Here is a 20,280-nt window from a genome sequence, read left to right as displayed (position 1 = left end):
CGCCTCTCATCCACCACCGCCAGCCATGCTGTCGTATATTGTCGCCCTTGTCGCGGGGCTCATCTTCTTCGCGAACCCCATCAGCCAACTATTCTACCCGAAACCAGCCAACCTGAAGGCGTCATCCAGGCTCTCGCCACGCCCACGCCTCAACGAGTCCCTGCTCGCCATCGACGGGCCCAATGCCACCGAACCCGTATGTCCCCCCGACACATACGTCGCACGCATCCTCAGCCGGGAGCCCCTCGTAATATACCTCGAGAACTTCCTCAGCGACCATGAGCGGAAACACCTGCTCGAAATAAGGTGCGCATAACCCCTCCGAACCTCCCGAACAGCCCCCTCTCATTTCTCCTACTCGCCATGTAGAGGATCCTCCCCCCTTTCCCCTTTCTTCCAAAACTGACGCCTGCGGGCAACCACCCGTCCAGTGACCCCATCTTCGAGCCGTCCCTCATCGGCCCTCGCGACCAGCAACGCGACACGACGGTGCGCGACTCGCACGTAGCCGTCGTCCCGCGCACCGACGCCGTGCGCTGCATCGAGCGCCGCGCGCTGGGCCTGCAGGGCTGGCGGCGCGACGTCTGGGTCGAGCGTCTGCGCACACAGCGCTACGACGCGCCGGCCGGCCACTATAGCCACCACCACGACTGGAGCGCCAACCTGGGCGGGTGGGGCCGCGTGAGCAGCTTCATGGTCTGGGTGGACGACGCCGGGGGCAGCGTCGAGGGCGGGGGCACCGAGTTCCCCATGCTGGAGGGGAGGTGGGATGGGGATGAGTGGCGTCGGTTTGTCGAGTGCGGCGGTGGTGAGGGGGAGGAGGAGGGCCGGGAGGAGGCCCGTGGCACCACGTTCAAGGTCGTGCCGGGGAATGCTGTCTACTGGGAGAACTTCGCGCCGGATGGCCGTGGCTATGGCGAGACGTGGCATGCCGGACTTCCCGTCACCAAGGGCACCAAGGTCGGGCTCAATATCTGGACATTTGGGCGCATCGAGTGATGATCTCCAATCATTTCTTGTTCAAACTTACTCGCCCCGCCGCTCAGTCGCCATGGCCGCTTCTCCTATGCAGTCCAGGTCAGTTGAATTAGGGGTTCAAGCCGGAAAGCACAGAGACCTCGCCAGCGCCATAGGCGGCGTCAGTAACAGCGCACCTGGATTCATATGGAGTGAGCGGCCATTCCCCGAATGCATCCACGCCATGAGCACCGGCTTGTACTCGACGGATGATATCTAGCAGTATGAGCATCAGGTTTGCGCCATGTAAGCAGCTGTCCTATAGACTGCTTGCGGATGTAAGTTGACTTAGGAGTGTCACGGATGGCTTCACACAGAAGCGACACGATAACAAAAGGGGGGGGGGGGGGGGGGGGGAAGAAAGAAAAAAAGAAACGATATCTCTTATGCTTTATAGATCCATATGCGCCTTCCCGGTGTAATACCGTAAACACCCCCCTACTCGTACTCGTACATCCCAATTTAAACCCATATTTCCCCAACCCCAACCAGCAACGACAGTACCACCGCCCCCGCCAGGCCACCCCAAGACGGCTCAAGGCCAGCAACGCCATCCTCGTCCCCACCACCACCCTCCCCCGTGGCATCAGGCGCCGAGGGCAGGCCGTCCGTGGCCTGCACGCCGCCCGTCGCGTCCACGGCCGACGGCACAGCGCTGTCCCCCGCGCCAATCTCGACAATGTCCGTGTCGGTGGCGTTGAGCCTGCTCTGCGCGATGGCGACCTCGTTGTTGTCCATGTCGAAGACGACGTAGGCGCTGCGCAGGAACGTATCGCCCAGCACGGCGCTGCCGCCGTCGGACGGGGCGATGCCGAACAGGCAGGCCCGCTGGGAGTCCTCGGCGTACGAGGTGGCGTCGCCCGTGTTGGAGAGCACGTCCAGTACCATCTCGTCGATGGGCACCTCGATGACGGCCGGGTCGCTGAAGCGGAAGGTCATGTTGGCGCTCTGGCGGCCCAGGCTGCAGGGCACGAGGGCGGAGCCCTGCGACTTGTCGAACCGGGCGTTGACGGCGTCGTAGATGGTATCGGTCATGTCGTCGGGCAGGTAAGTCAGCGTGGTGCCCGAGTCGACCAGGACGGCGAGGGCGAGGTCGCTGCCGAGATTCTCGCCGTCGAGGTCGACGCTGTTCAGCGTGATGTAGAACTCAGTGTGGGGGACGTCGTTGTTGGCCCGCTGGATGGGCATGCTAACGAGGTCGCCGCGGTACTGAGCGCGGTCGACGCCGCCAAAGAGCAGGTTCCCCGTGCCTGCGTCGAGGTCGTTGAGCCACATGCTGAAGGACCGCGAGGCAATGGTGCCCTCAGAGGCGAGGCGGGCGGGCAGGTTCTTGTACGCGTGCATGTCCACGGCGGTGACCTGGGCCTCGTTGAGCGGGTAGCCGATCCCGAGGATGTTCTGGGGTGATGAGCTGTTGTAGCCGATGCCGAACTGGAAATTCTTGACGGTGTGGTCGGAGAAGCTCATCGTATCGGTGGCATAGTCGCCCGAGGCACCGGAGCCATCGACATAGGAGATGTTGAACCAGCTGCCTACATAGTTGTAGGTCGACGAGGCGTTGGCATTGTAGGTGCCGCCACCGTCGCAAGGGCTGCCAACTCGCGAACATAGACGGGAGTCCGGAGCGTTGACCCACAGATCGCTGCTCCCAGTGTCAATGTTGACCTGGAAGTCCTGCTTGGGGGTACCGAGGGTCATGTTGAGGGAGTAGAGTGTTTGCTTCACAGAGTCAGCGTTGGCCAAGATCTCCATGCCCCTCAACCCGGGGAGGGATACATACCTGATTATCCAGCGTTGTCGAAACGGTGTCTTTCCGTCTACGCAATCTATTCCGGTCATGGGTCACAGGGTCCGTGATGACGTTGCGCTGTAGCTCAAACTTGAGCACGCGCGGACGCTCACCCCAGGGCTCATGAAGGGATATTGCGCCCGCCGTTGACAGCAATGCGCAGAGCCAGGAGAGGAGAGTAGTCGACGGCATCATGCCGAGGGATACGGGAACGGGATACAGGAACGGCCCGGATAGTCTCCAATAAGCCACCACCAACACGCTTCCAGGTCGAGGTATGTTGATATACAAGTGGCACCTCCATGGGCCAGGCCGTCCAGAGACGGGCCGCCTATTATACAAGCATCATGGTCTCGGAGGCCGGATGAACACTGGGGCCTCGAACGGCCCTCCGCCGGCGAGACGAGGTGGCTGCGGGCCAGGCGTAGCAAGATGGGTGGTGATTTAAGGTGTCGGCCAGGTGGTGCGCCAAACTGGAAGACGTAAGACGTCAACAGACTCAACACTACAGGCCGACGGCATCAAGTGGTTCTGCACCGGCGCCCTTTTTGTGGCGCAGAGAACGCGAGTCCGGGCGAGACGGAACGCGCAGCGTCAGAGAACAAGGCCATACATACGATGCATGTCCGATGGTCAATGATGGTCCCCAACCCCATTGCATTCGTATCGCACCGGGGGTCCGCAGCCGGCAAGACAAAACGATGCTTCCGACGAGACTGTAGATGCCTCATCACCGGGATTGGCGTCGTGGACGCGCGTCCCCACGAGGCTCGCAGGTGGTCGAGTGACCCGGCTTGGCTATGGCTGTGACGAGTCTTACAGGCGGCGGCTAGCCAAAGTATATATTTGCAGCGTCGGCACCCGACATGGGCAATGGAATGCGGTGCTGACGTCAAAGCTATGTGCTATCAGTGGCACGGCCCGGAGCACCGAGGATGCAGACTTCGCTGAGGTTGTCGATGGAGGAGAGAAGGAGAGGCATCAGTGTGGCCGAATCGCAGAGACGTTGGGAGGGGTGAAGGGACTGGAGACTTCCTCGGAGTCATAGTAGGTCGACGAGTTTCCAACGTGCCTGGGTATTCCCAAGTTAGGTGAGACTATCGCTCCAGCCAAACGAACAGAGAGTATCCTGTTCCAGGTGGAAACTCAATTGGCGCTGCGCACATGGTCGCGTGGCCCTCGTGTTGGCGGGAGAGTCGGGTAACCCGTTTATAGAGAGGATCAAGGTTCGTTCCCTTGCAGTTTCCTCAGGAGGCCCTTTCCCTCCCCGAGGCACTAATGCCTCCTACCCTGCAGCCACCACCATCGACTCTCTCAACACAAACCTATGAATTCAGCCCTGGTGTTCTCTTCATCATATCGTCATATCCTGTATTTAATTTACCTATAGTTCAAATGTTCAAGGACATCTTGGAGAAATACTTGTATATTCACACGCATAGTTCTAGGCACCAGCATATAGGAACACCTTGCACATCACCGCTGGCGTCGTCAGCTCGATCCGTAGCCACCACTTGAATATGTCTGCCTGCTCAATGGCTGTGAGGAGTGCCCAAGTACAGATAGGTCGAATTCGCGAGTGCCCAAGAGTATAAACTGCTCGTAAATGTTTAGTTGGGATCTGCCACCTTGTATATGGCCTTGCTAACCATCCACCTGCTTGGCACAACATCATCACAGACCATCATGGACGCCGCTCTCATCGTTAACATGGACCGTTGGCAAGTCTCCCATCACTCCTATCATATGCACAATGCTTAACTAACCTGTCTCCCTAGTCCCATGTACGCCGTACGTTCCACTCCTCGAACATGAACTATACTACCTTTCCACCCCCCCCGTCATCCCCTGACAAGACAACATAGTCCTTCTTCGGCGCCATGGGCTGCGCCTGCGCCATCGTCCTCACAACCTTTGGCGCCTCCTACGGCACCGCCAAGTCCTCCATCGCCATCTTCTCCTGCGGCGTCCTCCGCCCCGAACGCCTCATGCAGAACACGTCCGTACCCCCTCCCGCGTATTCTCCACACACACACACACACACACACACACACACACCCGATAGCTGACTGGAGAGATGGATACATAATTAAAGACTGTGCTCCATCATGGCCCAGATCCTGTCCATATACGGCCTCGTCGCCAGCGTCATCATCTCGGGCTCCATCCGCGAGAAGATGCCCGTCCACACGGGCTTCCTCCAGCTTGGCGCTGGCCTGGCTGTAGGGCTGTGCGGCATGGCCGCTGGGTTTGCCATTGGCATCGTCGGCGACGCGGGAGGTGAGGACAAATTTCCCGTTTAAAACCCCTATTATCCGGATGTACGCTCTTGCGCGGACGGACTGACAGAAGAACACGCAACAGTGCGCGCGAGTACGCAGCAGCCACGGCTGTACGTCGGCATGGTCCTCATCCTCATCTTCGCCGAAGTCCTGGGCCTGTACGGCGTCATTGTCTCCATCCTCATGCTCACAAAGTCCACGCTCGACGTCACCGAGTGTGTATATTAAGCACGGTGGGCTAGGGGGGAGATACGTCGTTAGAAACAAATGATGCCCGTCGAGACACGTTGTGCGGATTGCTGGCAGGCTTGGACTCGAGTAGATGATAGGAATGGGTATCTTTGATGCTCCAAATTGGACTGGTAATATCGCTGTACACTGCCCTCCTCGCGACCAACACGCCCTCCAACACCTCAAACTCAGAGTGCCCACTCCTCCGGGTGGTCGTCCTTGGTAATAAACGGCTCGTCGATCCTCTTGATGGCAAAGTCACTGCAGAGGATGCAGGCCGAGGCAACGAGCGAGTCCAGCTCGGCCACCACGGCCTCGCGCCTGGCACCGCCCACGGCGCCTCTGTGGATCTGCAGCTGCAGCTCCTTGATCCGGGCCGACTTGCTCATCCCAGCCTGCTCGAGCACCTTCCTGCCGAGGCAGTCCGAGTGGAACGAGTGCTGGCAGGGGAAGACGAAGAACTGCCTGCTTAGAAGCGGCAGCCCGCACGTGTAGCACTTCTCCCCCGGCTCGACAATCGCATAGCGGTGATCTAGCGCGGCAATGTCAATCTTGATGTTAGTGGCCGTCTGTGAGGACTCGTCCATCTCCTTCTTCAGGTTGTCAATGTTGCGGCTGTAGTCCTCTAGAGCACCGCAAATCTCCTCCTTGAAGTCGTCAATGACGACAAAGTCGGGGAAGAAGGGTATCAGATCCTCAATCTTCAACAGGTCACATCGCTTGAGGAAGTCAATGGCCGCCTTGATGCCGTTGGACTGGGATATGACCTTCCGAGCCACTGCCAGCCAGAGTCGTTTCCGCAGCTGGGGGTTGGCCATGGGTCTGTCCGCAATCACGGCAGCGAGCTCGACCTCGTTGTGAGACAGCGCGAGGTCGACGGCCTGGAGGTACTGGCCCATGCTCGTGTATATGTGAACGCAGGATAGAGTGCGATGGTGCTGGATGCATAGCCGTAGCGCAAAGTCTGGATCATATCGCGGTTCGTCGCCTTGTGCTTGGAGGTAGGCGAGAAGCCCCGATTCGTCCTTGGAGGAGTGGGCGGCGTATATTGAGACCAGGGTATTGTGCACAGCGGCATCTTTCGAGTTGAGCTGGTAGACGACGTAGTTGAGATATCGGACTGCCTGGTTCTGAGCATTGGGGCCACCAGAATATGTTCGGTTGTACTCCAGCAGGGCGGGTATGAGGCTTCGCGGTTTCAGATCCGCATGTCTCATCAGGATGTCCACTACTTCCTGCGGCACGTGCGTCATTAAGACACTGCTGTACCGGTAGAAGACGTCCGGATCAGTCTGCTTCTTGAGGACGTTCAGCACCTTGGACCAACGCTCCCGCTGCACCCAGTACGCCAGCTCGTAGTTGTAGTCGTTCACGGCGTTGGCAAAGTAGAGCAGCTCTTCTTCGCGCCCGTGGCTGCCAATGACGTCGTACACGGTCTTCCGATCGAGGTCATTCTTGTAACGGTTGACGAACTCCTGGTATTCCTTCTTGACTGATATCAGCAGCTTCTGAGACTCAGCTGGGCCAAGGCCATCCGACAACTCGGCCTGGGTGACAATCGTGTCCTCCAGAGAGTTGAGCTTTGCCATGAACACCTCAACCAACCAGCTGGCGACCATCGTCCGCTGCATAATGGCCGACTTCTTGGTCGCTGCCAGTTTGGTTAACAGGAACTTTCGCAAGGCGTCCGGCTGATTGTTATCGATGATTTTCAGAGCAATATCCTCAAAGGGTTTGTTGCTGCGCCCGTACAGCACGGCCGCCTCGTTCCAGTGCCCCTTGCCGGCCAGATGGTCACCATACGCGGCCGCGACCGTCTCCTTTTGGGTTGGAGTGTGGGCGTGCTGCAGAGCCGGCTCAAACTGCTGCAGCTTGGTCATGATCTCCCAGATATTCCGGTCCTCGTCGCGCACGACAATCTCAAAGATCTCGTCCGACGTGAACAGCCAGAATGTGTTCTTCTGGAGATCGACCGAGAAGCCCACGGCCCGCTGCCCTGGACTGAGGACATCATGCTCCGACACCATCTGGCCGGTCAGGCGGTTCGTCGTCACAACCCTGCCTCCAATCAGACTTAGAATGTGCCACTGCGTGAGCGCAATCGCATCAATCGCCTCCGACGTCGCCCTCCGCCTCCCCGAGCCCTCGGGGGTAACGATCTGTGCCTTGGGAATCATCTTGGACTCCGAGAAGACCTTACCCCCTAGGTTGGCGTCCAGCGGGGCGTTGAGCAGCTTGCCGTGGAAAACACCTTGCGAGGTGAGCCAGGCATACGCCCGTTCTAGCGTGTCGTCGTCGTAGGGGTCCACGTCTGGTGGATCCGGGGACACGACGAGGGCAGAGGTCGCCCCCTGCGCCGTACGGGACAGCTCGTGGACCACAGGCTGCTCCCCCTCGAACAGTTTCGTGTAGACAGACCCGCTCCCGTCGTGCGCGTGCCCGATCTTGCCCGTCAGGTGGAACAGCCGGGCCTGCGTCCCGATGACGACCCGCCGCATGTCCGACTTGCCCTTCAGGCTGTCCACCCACAGCCCCGTGATGGGCCCGTCGGGGAGCTTGTGCAGATTCTTGAGGTGCTTGACCTCCTTCTTGTAGAACTCGGTGGACGGCTCAAGGAACGCCTCGTAGATGTGGCCGTCCGAGGCGCCGAGGAGTATCTCACGGGTCGAGGCTGTGGGGAGCGACGGATTCCAGGCTACGCTCTCAATCAAAACGCCGCGTAACCGCCCTAGCGGGCGTGGCTGCCTGGATTGCGAGTGGAGGTAGTAGTTCTCGCCGGTGGCGGTGCAGATGAGGAGATGGGAGGCCGTCGGGTCGAGGAACATGCGCCGGATGACGCCCACATCGGACGTCTTCTTGGGCAGATCAATATCTGTCCATGTGTCAGCCCTGCTAGCCCTTGTGCCTGCTGGTGTTGCCGGAGCTCTCCGGCCGAGAGCCCGTCCTCCCTACCGTCAATGTCCTCCGGGCGGTTTAGGTCGATGCGCAGGATGCGCCCGTTGGAGAGGGCGAGTATGATGACATTGTTGGCAACCTGTGCGGCGGCAAACTCGGCGGCGACCGAGAATTGCAGCTGGACGCGCTCGATGGTGAAGATGGGCAGGTCGTCCAGGCCCGAGACGGCGCTGGAGGGCACGAAGCCGTCGGTCAGGTCGAGAGCCATTTTGTCGCGTTGTCACAGGCCCGGCTGCATTCTCTGTTCGTGGATGTCCTCGTCAAGCACCGAGTGTGTCGTTTTCTGGAGCTGTGATGTGGTTGGGAGGTAGGATTGTGAGGGCGGGAGGAGGAGGGCGGGAGGTTGGAGACTGGGGTTCGAGCTGGGAACCAACGTCATGCGCGGTGTGGTGTGGTGGTGTTGCTGGGCAGAGCTCCAGCTAGCTGCCAGGCACCACCAGACTGGAGGCAAGCTCTCCCGCCTCCACCGACGCAGGCTTGGCGCCTATGAATCGTTACACCACTTACACCTACCAGACTATAACTGTTATGTTCTCATGGAATTCTATCAAGAGTATCAAAGAACCGTTGCTCCAAATGAATCCTTTCGGGACAAATATATTGTTTGTATGTGCACCACTTCGCCTAGTGCGAGCCGCCCGACTACCTCTACAGCCCATATTCTTCTAACCCCCAGCCTCTGGATGATATAATGAGAATTTATGAATAGATAATGAATTTACAGAGAAAGAAAATACGCTGGTATGCAAAAAGTTGCGCAACTCATGCCTGCGCCATCCGGCCCTAACACCCAAACGCCATTGTCATAGTTCGTGTCGCTGCTCATGCGAGCAAGTGTCTTGTGTGTCTTGTGTCTTGTGTGTCTTGTGTGTATGCGTGTGAGTGAGTGTGATCAAAGTTGGTTTATGGCTGTGGATATTTGCGGCTCCTCCACGGCCGAAGCAGTAAAAGCATCACTCGCTGCCTTCGGAGTCGTCTGGTCGGCCGTCGATTCCGGGGTGGGCGACCTTGTCCTCCCGTTCGGTGGGCTCCTCGGCGGTGCGTCAATGGGCTTCCGGCCCACGATGATGCAGATCTTGACCACCATGCCCTTTGACTTCTCCGGGTCCTTGGCCAGGTCAGCCATCTCCCTGGCCACGGACTCGCAGGTGGCCTTGCACTTGTCTGGGTCCCACCCCATCTGCTCCGTGAGCAGACGGAGGCACATGGCCTCGAGCGAGTCCAGGCACGAGATCAGCCAGATCTTGCCGGCCGACTTCTCCGCCGCCGTGATAGGGACCAGGTATTCCGTTGCCCGGACGTCGACGAACCCGGCTTCCATGAAGAGACGCGGGTCCAGGTGGTGGGAACCGCGGGGCCGCCCTGACTTCTCGGCGGCAATGTTGAGATCCCTGAACATTGCATGCGCTGGAGAATCGGGCGAGAACTGCTCCTTGAACTTGTTGGCCCCCTCGGCCGTGTCAAAGTCCTGCATCTCTATCCAGCCCCCCGGCTTGAGCGAGTAGAAGATGTTCTCATAGATGGAGCGCCAGTCCTGGAAGGCACCCTCCATGGACCGCAAATGGATGAGGTCGTAAAAATCGGGCGATCGGTCCCAGTCCTCGGCGTCCTCAATCTCGAAGAAGACGTTCATGGGGACGCTCTTGGTCTCTGCAATGGCGGCAATGTCGGTCCCGACAACCTCGCACTCGGGGTACAGCTCGGCCATCCTCATGGCCCACTCCCCGGTGCCGGTGCCAACGTCGAGGATATGCCTGGGATTCTCGAGGTGAATGGTCGAGTGCTGGCGGCCCAGGATGTGCATGAAGACGTGGTGGTTCAGCGACGAGCGCAGCTGCTCAATCTCGTCAATGGGCATGTAATACTCCTTGCAGTATGTGCGGCCGTGGATTTCGCGATAGTCGAGGTCTTGGGCCCATATTGACCGGGTTGACGCGGCGCTGGGGGCCGGGTTAGCTTCCTTGCAGTGGCATGTCTCGGGAGACCTCTCCCAACTTACATATCCGAGTTGTCTCTGAACGACTCGGCGGCCCCGTGGGGTATCTCCGTGCGGTGGTGATCGAGCACATGGGGATAATGGCTGGGGGCATAGATGGACTGCAGATCGCCGACCTGGTCCGCGTACTCGTCCTCATCGCTGTCCTCGTCGACGCCCTCCATCATGTCCTCGTCAGTTCCCACGACGCTAGTCATGGCCGTCTGGGCTCCGTCACTGGTGGTGTGCTCGCTGAGGGTGCCCTCGCTGGACTGCCTGCCGCTGTATGTGCTGGATACGTGGACGTCGTCCGAGGCCATCATGTCGGGCTTGGAGGGAGGCGGTCGTTGTCGCTGGGCGTCGCGCCTCCTGGGGCGTCGTTTGCGGGCCATGGAATGGCAGCGGTCAGGTCGAGGCTGGTGCCTATCGCAGTCTGGTGGCGGCGGTGGCAATGGGAACTGGCGACATGGTACGGGTGGTAGAGGAGGAATGAGGTGAACGAGCGGACCCGGCTGGCTGGAAAAGGGAGCGGGAGTGAGTAGGTATGGGTAGAAATGGAGAAATGGATGTGCTGAGAGCCTGAGATTGCCAGGGATCCAGGTTCGAGCGGATGGACGATGGTCTCTGTGGGATGGCGGCGGTGGCAGGTGGTTACTGGTTACCCAGTGGGTGATGAACTGATAATCTGGGGGTCTCTGGCACCAGTCTGGCACCAGACGGGCACTCTGTGGGCGGAGCGCGCCTGTGAGTGGGTTCCAGGCTGGCGGTGGGCCCACCACAGCGGGCCCTTTGGATACTGGCGGCGCTGAGGCGCGTATCCGAGTGGTGCGCAGTGCAGGGCGCCCTGGAAGCCCCAGAAGCCGCCGGGTGTGGCAGGCGGGCGACAGTGGAACTGCGATAGGCGCAGCTTACTCGTACTACGGGCTACTACTCGCAGTACGAGTACCTGCTGGAGGGCCTACGCAACAGCAGTACGGGCGCAGGCTGCACAGCACTGCACCACTAATAATACAGCACTGCGTTGGCGTCGACGCAGATGACGGGACTGGCTGGAGTGGCCGCGGTCACTGGACGCGCGCCGGGCGGTGATCTACATAGTATTACAAGGGCGCCCAACCACGATGCAAATCCATTATCCCGTGGATGGCTGCCGTCACCAGGCAAACAATTGCCGGCCTTTGGATCTTGATTGCCGGTTGGCCGCAAGTCTGTTGGCGGGTTCGCTGCATCTCGCATCACTGAAGAATCCCCAAAACCAGAGCCAACAAGCGGGTGGACTGCAGCGAGCGATGCCGAACCTCTGGGTCGGGTTGCCCAAATTCTGTCACTTATGCAGGCCACAGAAGGTGCATAAGGTAGGGTAGGTAGTACTATTTCTCAAGCGCACAAGCACCGTCTTGGATGTCAAATAGCTGAACCAAGCGCCATTTGAATCCCCCGCCAGGTAATAGTACGAGTACGAGTACACTCGGATCCTGACTATCTACCAGCATGAGGCATACTAATAAGGTGCAGGTAATAATATCTATCCGTGTCCGTATTGCCTCCTACCATGTAACTCTACCTACACATGGCTGGCGGCCGACCCAGATGCCGCCCGTGTCTCAACACCGCCGGGTACATCTTCTCCCCGCCAACCCCGTGTTGCCATGTCTCGGCCTGTTGTGTGGTATTTCGTCTGTCCTCTAATAATACGTATGACTACGGAGTACCTACTCGTACTATCCGTACTGGCATCTGTTTCCTCGCGAGAGCCCACGTTCTCTCACCACCGCCGTCCACCAAGATCCATCCCGCTGCTTGGACCGCCGCTGGACCCCCTGCTCCGTCGCAGCAAATCACGGGCAAACCGAGAAATGAAGGAGGAGCTGATGACCACGTCAGTCGGTGGGCTTTGATGCCCCCGAGGTCGCATCGCAGAAAGTGTTTGCAGCGGCTGCCCTCCGCGAACCAACCACAGCCTCAACTCGCGATCCCTTGACAAGGGCCACCCGAGCCCTCGGGTCGAGCTGGAAGTCCCGCTGACTTTTTCCCCCCTCTTTTTCTTTCTTCTTCTTCGCCTCTTGTGGTTCCTGTGGCCTCGTCTTGTGTAATGCACCATGTAGGTGAGGGTGCCAGGCAGCAGTCTGTATTCCGTCTCCAAGAGCGGTCGGGTAATGACCATGTTTGATGTACCAGCCTGGTGGGTGAGATGCGCATGGTGCCATCCACTTGCGATGGACCACCACAACGGGTTGCCCCAGATACCGCCGCACCGGTCCCCCCGTTCTAAATCTCTTAATGTCTAATACTCCGTACCCTGTATTATATCGATCGCGTGCTGTGCGTCGCTGCCGCTGTCTAACCCATCAGCCGCTCTAGCCTATATGTACTCTGCCCGCCGTGTCCGTAAGTATATGTAAGTATCCAAAGCTCAAGTCCATCCGTAAGTACGAGTAATACCCATGCCCTTCTCGTGGTAGTTAGTTATCAGGGCCAGCGGCCTCAGTTTTTCTTCTGCCCGGCCCCATCCCTGCCCTCATCCTCGAAGCCCCCGTTGGGCGGTGGCGGATCGTCCCTGACCACGCGGTCGAAATCAGGCACCACCTCCTCCTCGCTCACCACGGGGAAGGGCGTCAGGACGTGGCTAATGTCCCCCCACCATACCTCGCCGAACCGCCGGTACCAGTCCACCGTCGTCCGCAGGCCCTCCTCGATGCTCGTCTTCTGCTCCCAACCCAGCCGCCGCAGCTTGGTCCCGTCCACGGCGTACCGCCGGTCGTTGAACGGCCGGTCGTGCGTGTACTTGATCCACTGCCGCGACTCGCCCGGCGCCTCGTGCGGGATCCCCATCGATGTGAGGATCTTGCCGCAAAGCTCCAGGTTGGACACCTCGTCGCTCGAGCCGACGTTGTAGATCTGCCCCAGGTGGCCCTTGTGCAGGATCGTGTCAAACGCGTCGGTCGCGTCGCCGGCGTACAAATATCTCCTCAAGTGGCTGCCGTCTCCGTGTAGGACGACGGGCTGCCCACGGTTGAGGAGGCATGCGAATTTTGGTATGATTTCTGCCCCGTGTTAGCAGTGAAATGTACAAAGTAGCCATAGTCTCCCGCCCAGTGAAGCCCTCTGAGAGACAAAAAAAAGTCAAAAAAAATCACTCACTTTCAGGGTACTGATGGGGCCCGTAGACATTGTTACTGCGGACTATAATTACGGGCAGTTTGAAGCTCTTCTGGTACGACTGGACCAGCATCTCGGCGGCAGCCTTGCTGGCCGCATAGGGGTTCGTGGGGGCGAGGATGCTCGACTCGAGCAGCTCGTCGTCGTCCTCTTTGACCTCGCCGTAGACCTCGTCGGTTGAGATGTGGACAAAGCGGCGGATGCCGACCTTCTTGGCGCTCTCGAGGAGCACGTGGGTGCCGTAGACGTTGGTGTGGGTGAAGCCGTACGAGTTGCCAAAGCTCAGGTCGACGTGGGACTGGGCGGCAAAGTGAAGTACCGTGTCGATCGAGTGCCGCTCCATGCATTCAACCACGTCAGACGGGTGGGTGATGTCGCCCCGGTGGAAGGTGAAGTTGGGGCGGCCATCGAGCACGCGCGTGTTGTTAAGCGAGGAGCAATAGTCAAGTTTGTCAAAGGAGATAATGTTGTAGGCCCCCGGATAGGTTAGGGCAAGATGGCGAACTACCCAGCAGGCACTATAAGCTGCGTGTTAGTAGGTACATGGTGAGTAGCGAAGCCGCTCATCGTGGACTCACATGAAACCTGCGCCACCGGTGACCATGATGTTCCTGACATCTGGGCGAGGCTCAAACTTGGTGGTACCCGTAAGGACGGGCGCCTGTTTCCACACATTGGCGTCTGAGCGATAGCGCCGGTGACCGTTCATATGGCCTATCTGAGCGTCAGGGGGGGGGAGTGTGGCAGACGTCGGGGCTGGGGGAGTATCGTACCGTAGGATCCCATATCAGCGGCTGCTGTCGCTCGCGGCGTCTGTCCTGAGATGATGGTCGACGGAAGCGCGCTCTGCTGGGCGGCTTTGAGGGATGTGTCGAGTCGAGGCCTCTTGAGCAGGCGGGACATGGCGATTGTCGACCAAACAGGAGGGGCCTGTTTTTCAATCAATTGCTCCTATCCCTGGACTGTCATCAGGCGCGGAGTCGACTCTGTCAGACACTTCATGGCGCAGCAGCATGGACGAGGGAGATTGGAGGTCGTTCGGAGTCTCAGGGAGGCAGTGCTGTCGTCTGAAATACCTGAGTAAAGGTGGGATGTCGCACCAGTCGACGTCGTCATCTTAACCGGAGGATGAGCTTCAAAAGTGCCTCATTAGGTTAGTGCGTGGCTGGCCTCGGATTGACTGCCACCTGCCACCGTCAACCATATTGACCCACCTCACTTTAGGGTTAGGGTCAGACACACTCGCCCATACCATACTTCAAGGCCAGCAACCCTTGGCACTGCTGTTGATGACAGTTACACTTTTTTTTTCAGCACGATTCCCTTCCTCTTGGTCGGTAGTAGCAGTCCAGTCAATGAGATCATTCATTGTAGCTGAGCCTACTCGTACTAGTAGAAGTTTTGCTAAGTAACGTTACCATGCCCTGTCTCACTCAGAAGAAATCGCCGCTATATACATACTAGTAGGTCATAACTCCTGTATATAAATCGGGTTTAATGACGATTCAAATACCTGTCATATCATTCTTTTAAATTCAAGGATATACTCTAGCGCTGGGGCCGGCAACCCCCCCTACGCTAGCCTTGACACACCGCCGTAGCTATAAGTATATGATTAGAGGAGAGTTGTATAGGTATTTTATGCGATGCCGAATCCCTCTTCAAGAGGGAAGATATGGTATTAACATTAGCAGCGTCAGCCAATGAGATTGGCGTGTGGAGAACCATAGTTTTGCACTGCCTCTGTCGCTCCTGCGGCTGAGCTTCTCGAACGGATACAACTCCTAGGTCTAGGCCCAGTTGGCCAGCAGGCTTCGCTTATCTGATGTGTTTGTATGGGTATCCGGATCCCAAAGTCCGTCTCTATTTGGAAGGTATGAGGTGTGAACCTGGGAATTCTATCATCTGTACCAAGTATCACAAGTAGGGAAATACGAGCTGGGCTACTTTGCCTTGGAATTTGAGAGATCATAGTATATGGCATAGAGTGTAGACACCTTTCGTGATTGCAAAGCACAGTAACGCTCCCCACTATTACAGGTTGAACCTCTTGCGGTCCTTCTCCATCTTGGCCTTCCACTCCCACTGCGCCGCATCGTCGCCCTCGCTGCCCGCGCGCCCGATGCCCTTGTCCACCCGCCGCAGCTTGAGCGTGAACCGCGGGCCCAGCTCCTGCAGGCCCGCGCGGATATCCTCGACGCCCTTCATCTCCTTGCCGTCCTCGCCCGCCACGCTCTTCTCCGTCTGCCGCTTGTCGCGGAACACGTAGCGGTGCCGCCGCACGAAGATGTAGTCACGCTGGTTGTGCAGCGTCACCACCTGCCGGCCCTGGAACTCGGGCCGCGGCGGGAACAGCGTCATGAACAGCTTGGCCGTCAGCAGGCCCAGCGGCGTCTTGAAGTTGTTGAGAAGCAGCTCCGGGTAGTGGTTGGTGGGGTTGCCGTGCCCGGGGAGCAGCCGGCCCTCGATCCAGTTGGATATCGAGAAGTGGAACGTCGGCCCGTGCGGCAGGTGCACCACCGACATGCCTGTCAGCTTCTTCGAGTCCTCCTTGAGCAGCACCACGGTCGTGTACTCGCGGTTCGTCGCAAACCCGCAGATCTCGCGGAGCGAGTACTTGTGCCCGTACCGGTGCGATGACCGCGGGATGTAGGAGCTGTTGGGGAAGAGCGTGCAGACCAGCTGGGCTTCCTTGTGCAGGGTCGAGTTGAGCGAGGTGGTGACGAGGACCTTGGGTGTCGGGGGTGGGATGTCGGTGAAGAGGGACGGGAATTTGAGCGCGAGCGACGTGGGCGTCAGGTCGAGGTTCGTGCTGGCCATGGACGGGGCGGCGCTGTTGTCTCTGCGCGCCCTCTTCTGCCGCTGCCGCTCCATGGCCTTCTCCTCGGCCGCCTCCTCGTCGTCATCCTCACCCGAGTCCAGCATACTGTCGCGGTCGTCTTCGTCCTCGTCGTCCTTCATCTCAGCCTCGAGCGCAGCCTGCTCCTCGGCCTCGGCCTCCTCGATGCGCCGGCGCTTCAGCCTCTCGAGATCGACCTGGGCGCCCAGGCTGTCATCGTCGACATCGTCCCACACGCGCTTCTGGTCGAGGGTGATGGGGCCGTTCTTGGCCAGGCGGGCAGCGCGGAGCGAAGGGTCGCGGTCCTCCTCCTTCTTGCGCCGGAAGCGGGCTTCGCGGCGCTCCTTGTCTGAGAACTTCTTGTGCTGCACGTAAAGCTCCTGTCGTTTGAGCTTGTTGGAGGCTTTCAGTGCCTGCGTAGGCGGCTTGGTGAAGCCCATATTGAAGGTTTGTCGCGGTCAATTGTCGTGAGTGCAGTATGGGGGAAGACGCAACAAAGAATCCTGACCGCCGAACTTTTTTTTTTCTTGTTGGCGTCAGGGTCGGAGGGGCGTCAACAGTGACAAAATAATGTAGATTTAATTTGTCAGTCGGAAACATGTACCATGGAACGTAACGCAGACATAACTCACATAGGACGCTCTTTATAAATGATAATTATCAACAAAATCGGAATATGAGAAATGCAGCTTTGAATAATATTGAGCCAAGTTTGGGGCTCCCTCACTAAAAAGTTTTGTAGGCCGTTGGCGGTGCATAGGACCCTGAGCAGTGGTCCTCAGTGACACACACAATTGCACCGTAATAAGAGCCTCCGATCACCCCCTTTTTGTTTCAATTAACTGACCGGTGCAGAGTGTATTGGTAGTAGTGAGTTTATCATCTATCTGGAAATATATTCGGAGCAAATATTTCTCTGTACCTGGTCTATCATAGTCACTTCAGTCAACCGTCGTGGCAGACGGCTGCCTCGTGGGCCTTCCAAGCCAACTCCTGGAGAGCATCTTTACCTCCACTTGTTGTCCCATCCAGCCTGCTCGACAACAAAGGCAATAGCAAGCTCCGAGAACCGAGCCATGTGCTATAGGGACGTGTGAGTATCACTTTCAGAACAAGGAGGGAGAGGGAGCACGGGCTTACATCCAGAGAGAAGACGCCACTCTCGTCATCGACATCCATGGTATCGTTCACGCCGTGGACGTAAGGATCATAGTCACCAGGGAACTTGCCGCCACTCAGGGGGTTGCCCTCAGAGGCAAAGGCAGCAGGGTAGCCGAGTTTGGTGTAGGACATGTAGTCGGAGCCGGCACCGCTGGTCTCAGGGTCAGCCGCTGCCATTCAAACAAAACTTGAGACGAGGGACGTACCTGGAGAGCTTGTATATCTCAGCAGGGATCGAAATATACTCATTGGCCAGCTCCACCGCCCACTGTGTGAGCGCGGGATCGGCCTCGGTCTCGATGAAGCCGATAGATTCCGTAGCGTTGCGAGCCACAAAGGCCGTCATGTCCTGTGGAACGTCAAAAAATATCAGATGGGGTTCACATTGTGGGGTTTGAGTCTTCAACTCGCGGCACTTACAAACTCCATCATGGCGCCGATGCGGGCGCCAGACTCCTTCTTGTACCGCGCAATGGCCTGGCTGCCAAGCAGGCCACCCTCCTCAGCGGCGTACCAGTGGAACTCGACGGGGCCGTCCTTGGGGATGAAGCCGCTCTCGGCCAGGATGCGGAAGGCCTCGAGGATGCTCACGGTGCCGGAGCAGTCGTCGTCGGCGCCGGGGGCGGGCAGCAGGGGGAAGAGGTAGTTCATGGAGTCCTGGTGGGCGCCAATGATGGTCAGGGGCTTGGCGAAGTCGACGACCTTGGGCTCGAAGCGAGCAATGATGGAAGGCTGGGGGAAGGGGTGGGTGAAGTATTCGAGGGAGATGTGGGTGTGGAAGGGCGCATTTCGGATGATCTAGGAGCAGGAAGGCTGCTGTTAGCATCGACTAGGTACCGTCCATGTGTGTGCTTAACACATATTGGGACCTGGACTCACGTCGGCAATCTGGTCATGCAGCCATACGGCACTCCTCTCGCCGGTGATGCTACCAAAGTACCGGGTGTAGTATCCCGTCATGTGCTTGAGAACACGGTGCATCCTCTTGATGGAGACATTGGGCAGTAGAGGCTTGACGAGACGCTGATGGGTCAAGTCGGGAAGATCTTGGATGGTGTCAGCATCGGGGTTCACTTGGACGGTATGATGTGGGCAGAGGCAGAAACTCACTAGCCTTGCCAGCGAGATCCTCAAAGGCATTCTGGGCATAGAACTCCTCGTGGTCGGTGATGTCGGCAAACTTCAGGCCGCGGCGACGCAGGCGCATCTTGTCGCCCTCGGTCATCCATCGCGGGGCCTCTTCGCCAGCGACATGGAGGAGCCGCGGCTCGGCCATAAGGGTGTCAGACTCGGGAAACAGGGAGACGAAGGCATCGACGGGGTCGTCGTGGGCCTCGAGGGCGGCGAGGACAGCCGGGGGGATGTCGTGGTGTCCAGGGCGAGGCTGGGTGAGAGGCTGGTTGAGGCCAGGCTCGTCATGTTGGAAGATGTGTTGCTGCTGGGCGTGACTGAGGGTCCAGAGACGCGTGCCCAGCAGCAGCGGCAGCAAGTTGGCGCGAACGAGGCTCAGCATGGCGGGCGACGACTCAATCCCTATCTCTAGATCTCCAGCCTGTGTACCTACGAGTAGTTGTGTGCCAGCGTACTTCGTACGACAAGCATGAATGAAGAGGCAGGACGAGATCCGAGCGGTGAATGTCAGCAGATCATGACTGACCCCGCTGCAACATGGGCGGCTGCAGGCTGCAGCATCCTCTCGGGTACATGTGCCGTCCCGTGTACGGAGTAATGCGAAATGGCATCATCCATGGATACTGCGAGTAGTCGCAGCGGCAGGAATACCAACGGTCCAGGTACGAGTGTTGGTGCAGATGTCTGCCAATAAATCGCAACTGTACCTACATTAACTCTTGTTGCGAGAGAACATCAACAGCCAACCAGCTCATCCATCGGAATATGCACATCGCCCCATGCAGGATCCATCCATCGTCGGGCTTCCCGCCCATCCAAACGTGGCACTGTCAAACTAGGTACCTAGTCCCAGGCGCTGCTTGGCGTCTGGTGCAGTGGTGCCGGGAAGAATAGCCGTATTTGGGTAGCTGTAGGTCTTGGCCAGCTTCTTAGTGTCCCTAGTCCATATATGATATAACAGTATAGCAGTAGACGATCACTAGCATCATCATATACTAACTAGGTATTACAGTCCCGAGTCCCGAGAACTCAACAGCTCTCTCCACTTAATAGCGGCATTTGCATTTGCCTCGAAAGGAGGGGAACGGCCCGATGTTGCCACAACCGTCTGGTCGAGCCGCTGATCAGCTGAACAATAAACCAGCACACCACACACAATCACCGCAGTCAGTTCAGGAACAGGAGTTGCGAGTGTTCCAACCCTGTCTGATTCCGAAATGTGGCTATTCAATAGTCTACATACCATGTAAGCACCTCTCGTACGAACAATACGCACGATGCGCATGATACGCAATGCACCAGCACGTTCGGACTATTCGCCGTCTTATCTCGTCGCTGATCAGCCCGGCCTGCCAAGACTCGCCCTATCAGAGATGCCGCGCTCCTGGGAGCCTGTGAGACTCGAGCTACCCCTGTGGTTTATTCATGTATATGGGGTAACCTCATTCGCAGTGATAGGAATCATGGGATTCGGTATCTTCTGTCGGCACATGGTTGGCTCCCTCTAATGTTTGGCGTCTCCGAGATCACTTGTTGAAACCGCCGGCGTTGCTCCCCAGAGCAAATCCACTCTGGGCTCCATGAAAGGCGCACCCTGCTGGCATGTAGGAGTGCGGATACCGTCGATATGGGAGATAACTTGCCCAGCTTCGGCGTCAGGGGCCGCGGCGTTGCTATAGAGTGGCAATCGGCTTATCGCATCCTTGTCTATAGCTCTCCGAAAACCAGACCTGGGGAAGTG

General features: G+C 58.2%; 8 protein-coding genes across 8 annotated transcripts; 2 read left to right on the top strand and 6 right to left on the bottom strand.

The window, feature by feature from the left end:
* Positions 1-25: 25 nt before the first annotated feature.
* On the top strand, positions 26-999 carry ACO1O0_008142 (uncharacterized protein; the record flags this gene model as incomplete). The annotated part of the gene is made up of 2 exons (XM_083197508.1): positions 26-306; positions 432-999. The coding sequence occupies 2 exons, from the start codon at positions 26-28 to the stop codon at positions 997-999; spliced, it is 849 nt and encodes a 282-aa protein (XP_083046976.1).
* Positions 1,000-1,479: 480 nt separating this feature from the next.
* Positions 1,480-2,998, bottom strand: ACO1O0_008141 (aspartic peptidase domain-containing protein; the record flags this gene model as incomplete). Its single annotated transcript, XM_083197507.1, has 2 exons — positions 1,480-2,736; positions 2,798-2,998. The coding sequence occupies 2 exons, from the start codon at positions 2,996-2,998 to the stop codon at positions 1,480-1,482; spliced, it is 1,458 nt and encodes a 485-aa protein (XP_083046975.1).
* A 1,494-nt stretch (positions 2,999-4,492) lies between these two features.
* On the top strand, positions 4,493-5,316 carry ACO1O0_008140 (V-type proton ATPase proteolipid subunit; the record flags this gene model as incomplete). The annotated part of the gene is made up of 5 exons (XM_083197506.1): positions 4,493-4,531; positions 4,585-4,590; positions 4,672-4,805; positions 4,902-5,086; positions 5,171-5,316. The coding sequence occupies 5 exons, from the start codon at positions 4,493-4,495 to the stop codon at positions 5,314-5,316; spliced, it is 510 nt and encodes a 169-aa protein (XP_083046974.1).
* A 191-nt stretch (positions 5,317-5,507) lies between these two features.
* Positions 5,508-8,482, bottom strand: PEP3 (tethering complex subunit PEP3; the record flags this gene model as incomplete). The annotated part of the gene is made up of 2 exons (XM_083197505.1): positions 5,508-8,191; positions 8,272-8,482. The coding sequence occupies 2 exons, from the start codon at positions 8,480-8,482 to the stop codon at positions 5,508-5,510; spliced, it is 2,895 nt and encodes a 964-aa protein (XP_083046973.1).
* Positions 8,483-9,166: 684 nt separating this feature from the next.
* Positions 9,167-10,641, bottom strand: ACO1O0_008138 (S-adenosyl-L-methionine-dependent methyltransferase; the record flags this gene model as incomplete). The annotated part of the gene is made up of 2 exons (XM_083197504.1): positions 9,167-10,214; positions 10,274-10,641. The coding sequence occupies 2 exons, from the start codon at positions 10,639-10,641 to the stop codon at positions 9,167-9,169; spliced, it is 1,416 nt and encodes a 471-aa protein (XP_083046972.1).
* Positions 10,642-12,733: 2,092 nt separating this feature from the next.
* Positions 12,734-14,311, bottom strand: ACO1O0_008137 (dTDP-glucose 4,6-dehydratase; the record flags this gene model as incomplete). The annotated part of the gene is made up of 4 exons (XM_083197503.1): positions 12,734-13,293; positions 13,391-13,926; positions 13,987-14,122; positions 14,182-14,311. 4 exons carry the CDS (start codon positions 14,309-14,311, stop codon positions 12,734-12,736), a joined length of 1,362 nt encoding a protein of 453 aa, XP_083046971.1.
* A 1,131-nt stretch (positions 14,312-15,442) lies between these two features.
* On the bottom strand, positions 15,443-16,687 carry RPF1 (rRNA-binding ribosome biosynthesis protein RPF1; the record flags this gene model as incomplete). The annotated part of the gene is made up of 1 exon (XM_083197502.1): positions 15,443-16,687. The coding sequence occupies one exon, from the start codon at positions 16,685-16,687 to the stop codon at positions 15,443-15,445; it is 1,245 nt and encodes a 414-aa protein (XP_083046970.1).
* A 566-nt stretch (positions 16,688-17,253) lies between these two features.
* Positions 17,254-18,921, bottom strand: ACO1O0_008135 (uncharacterized protein; the record flags this gene model as incomplete). The annotated part of the gene is made up of 6 exons (XM_083197501.1): positions 17,254-17,328; positions 17,388-17,559; positions 17,615-17,757; positions 17,829-18,206; positions 18,288-18,454; positions 18,519-18,921. The coding sequence occupies 6 exons, from the start codon at positions 18,919-18,921 to the stop codon at positions 17,254-17,256; spliced, it is 1,338 nt and encodes a 445-aa protein (XP_083046969.1).
* Between the last annotated feature and the right edge of the window lie 1,359 nt (positions 18,922-20,280).

This window comes from Amphichorda felina (assembly GCF_050947745.1).
Source record: "Amphichorda felina strain 45539 chromosome Unknown scaffold_8, whole genome shotgun sequence".
Lineage (NCBI taxonomy): Eukaryota > Fungi > Ascomycota > Sordariomycetes > Hypocreales > Bionectriaceae > Amphichorda > Amphichorda felina.
Note: the sequence above shows the minus strand (reverse complement) of the source record. Positions and strands in the feature narration are given on the sequence as shown.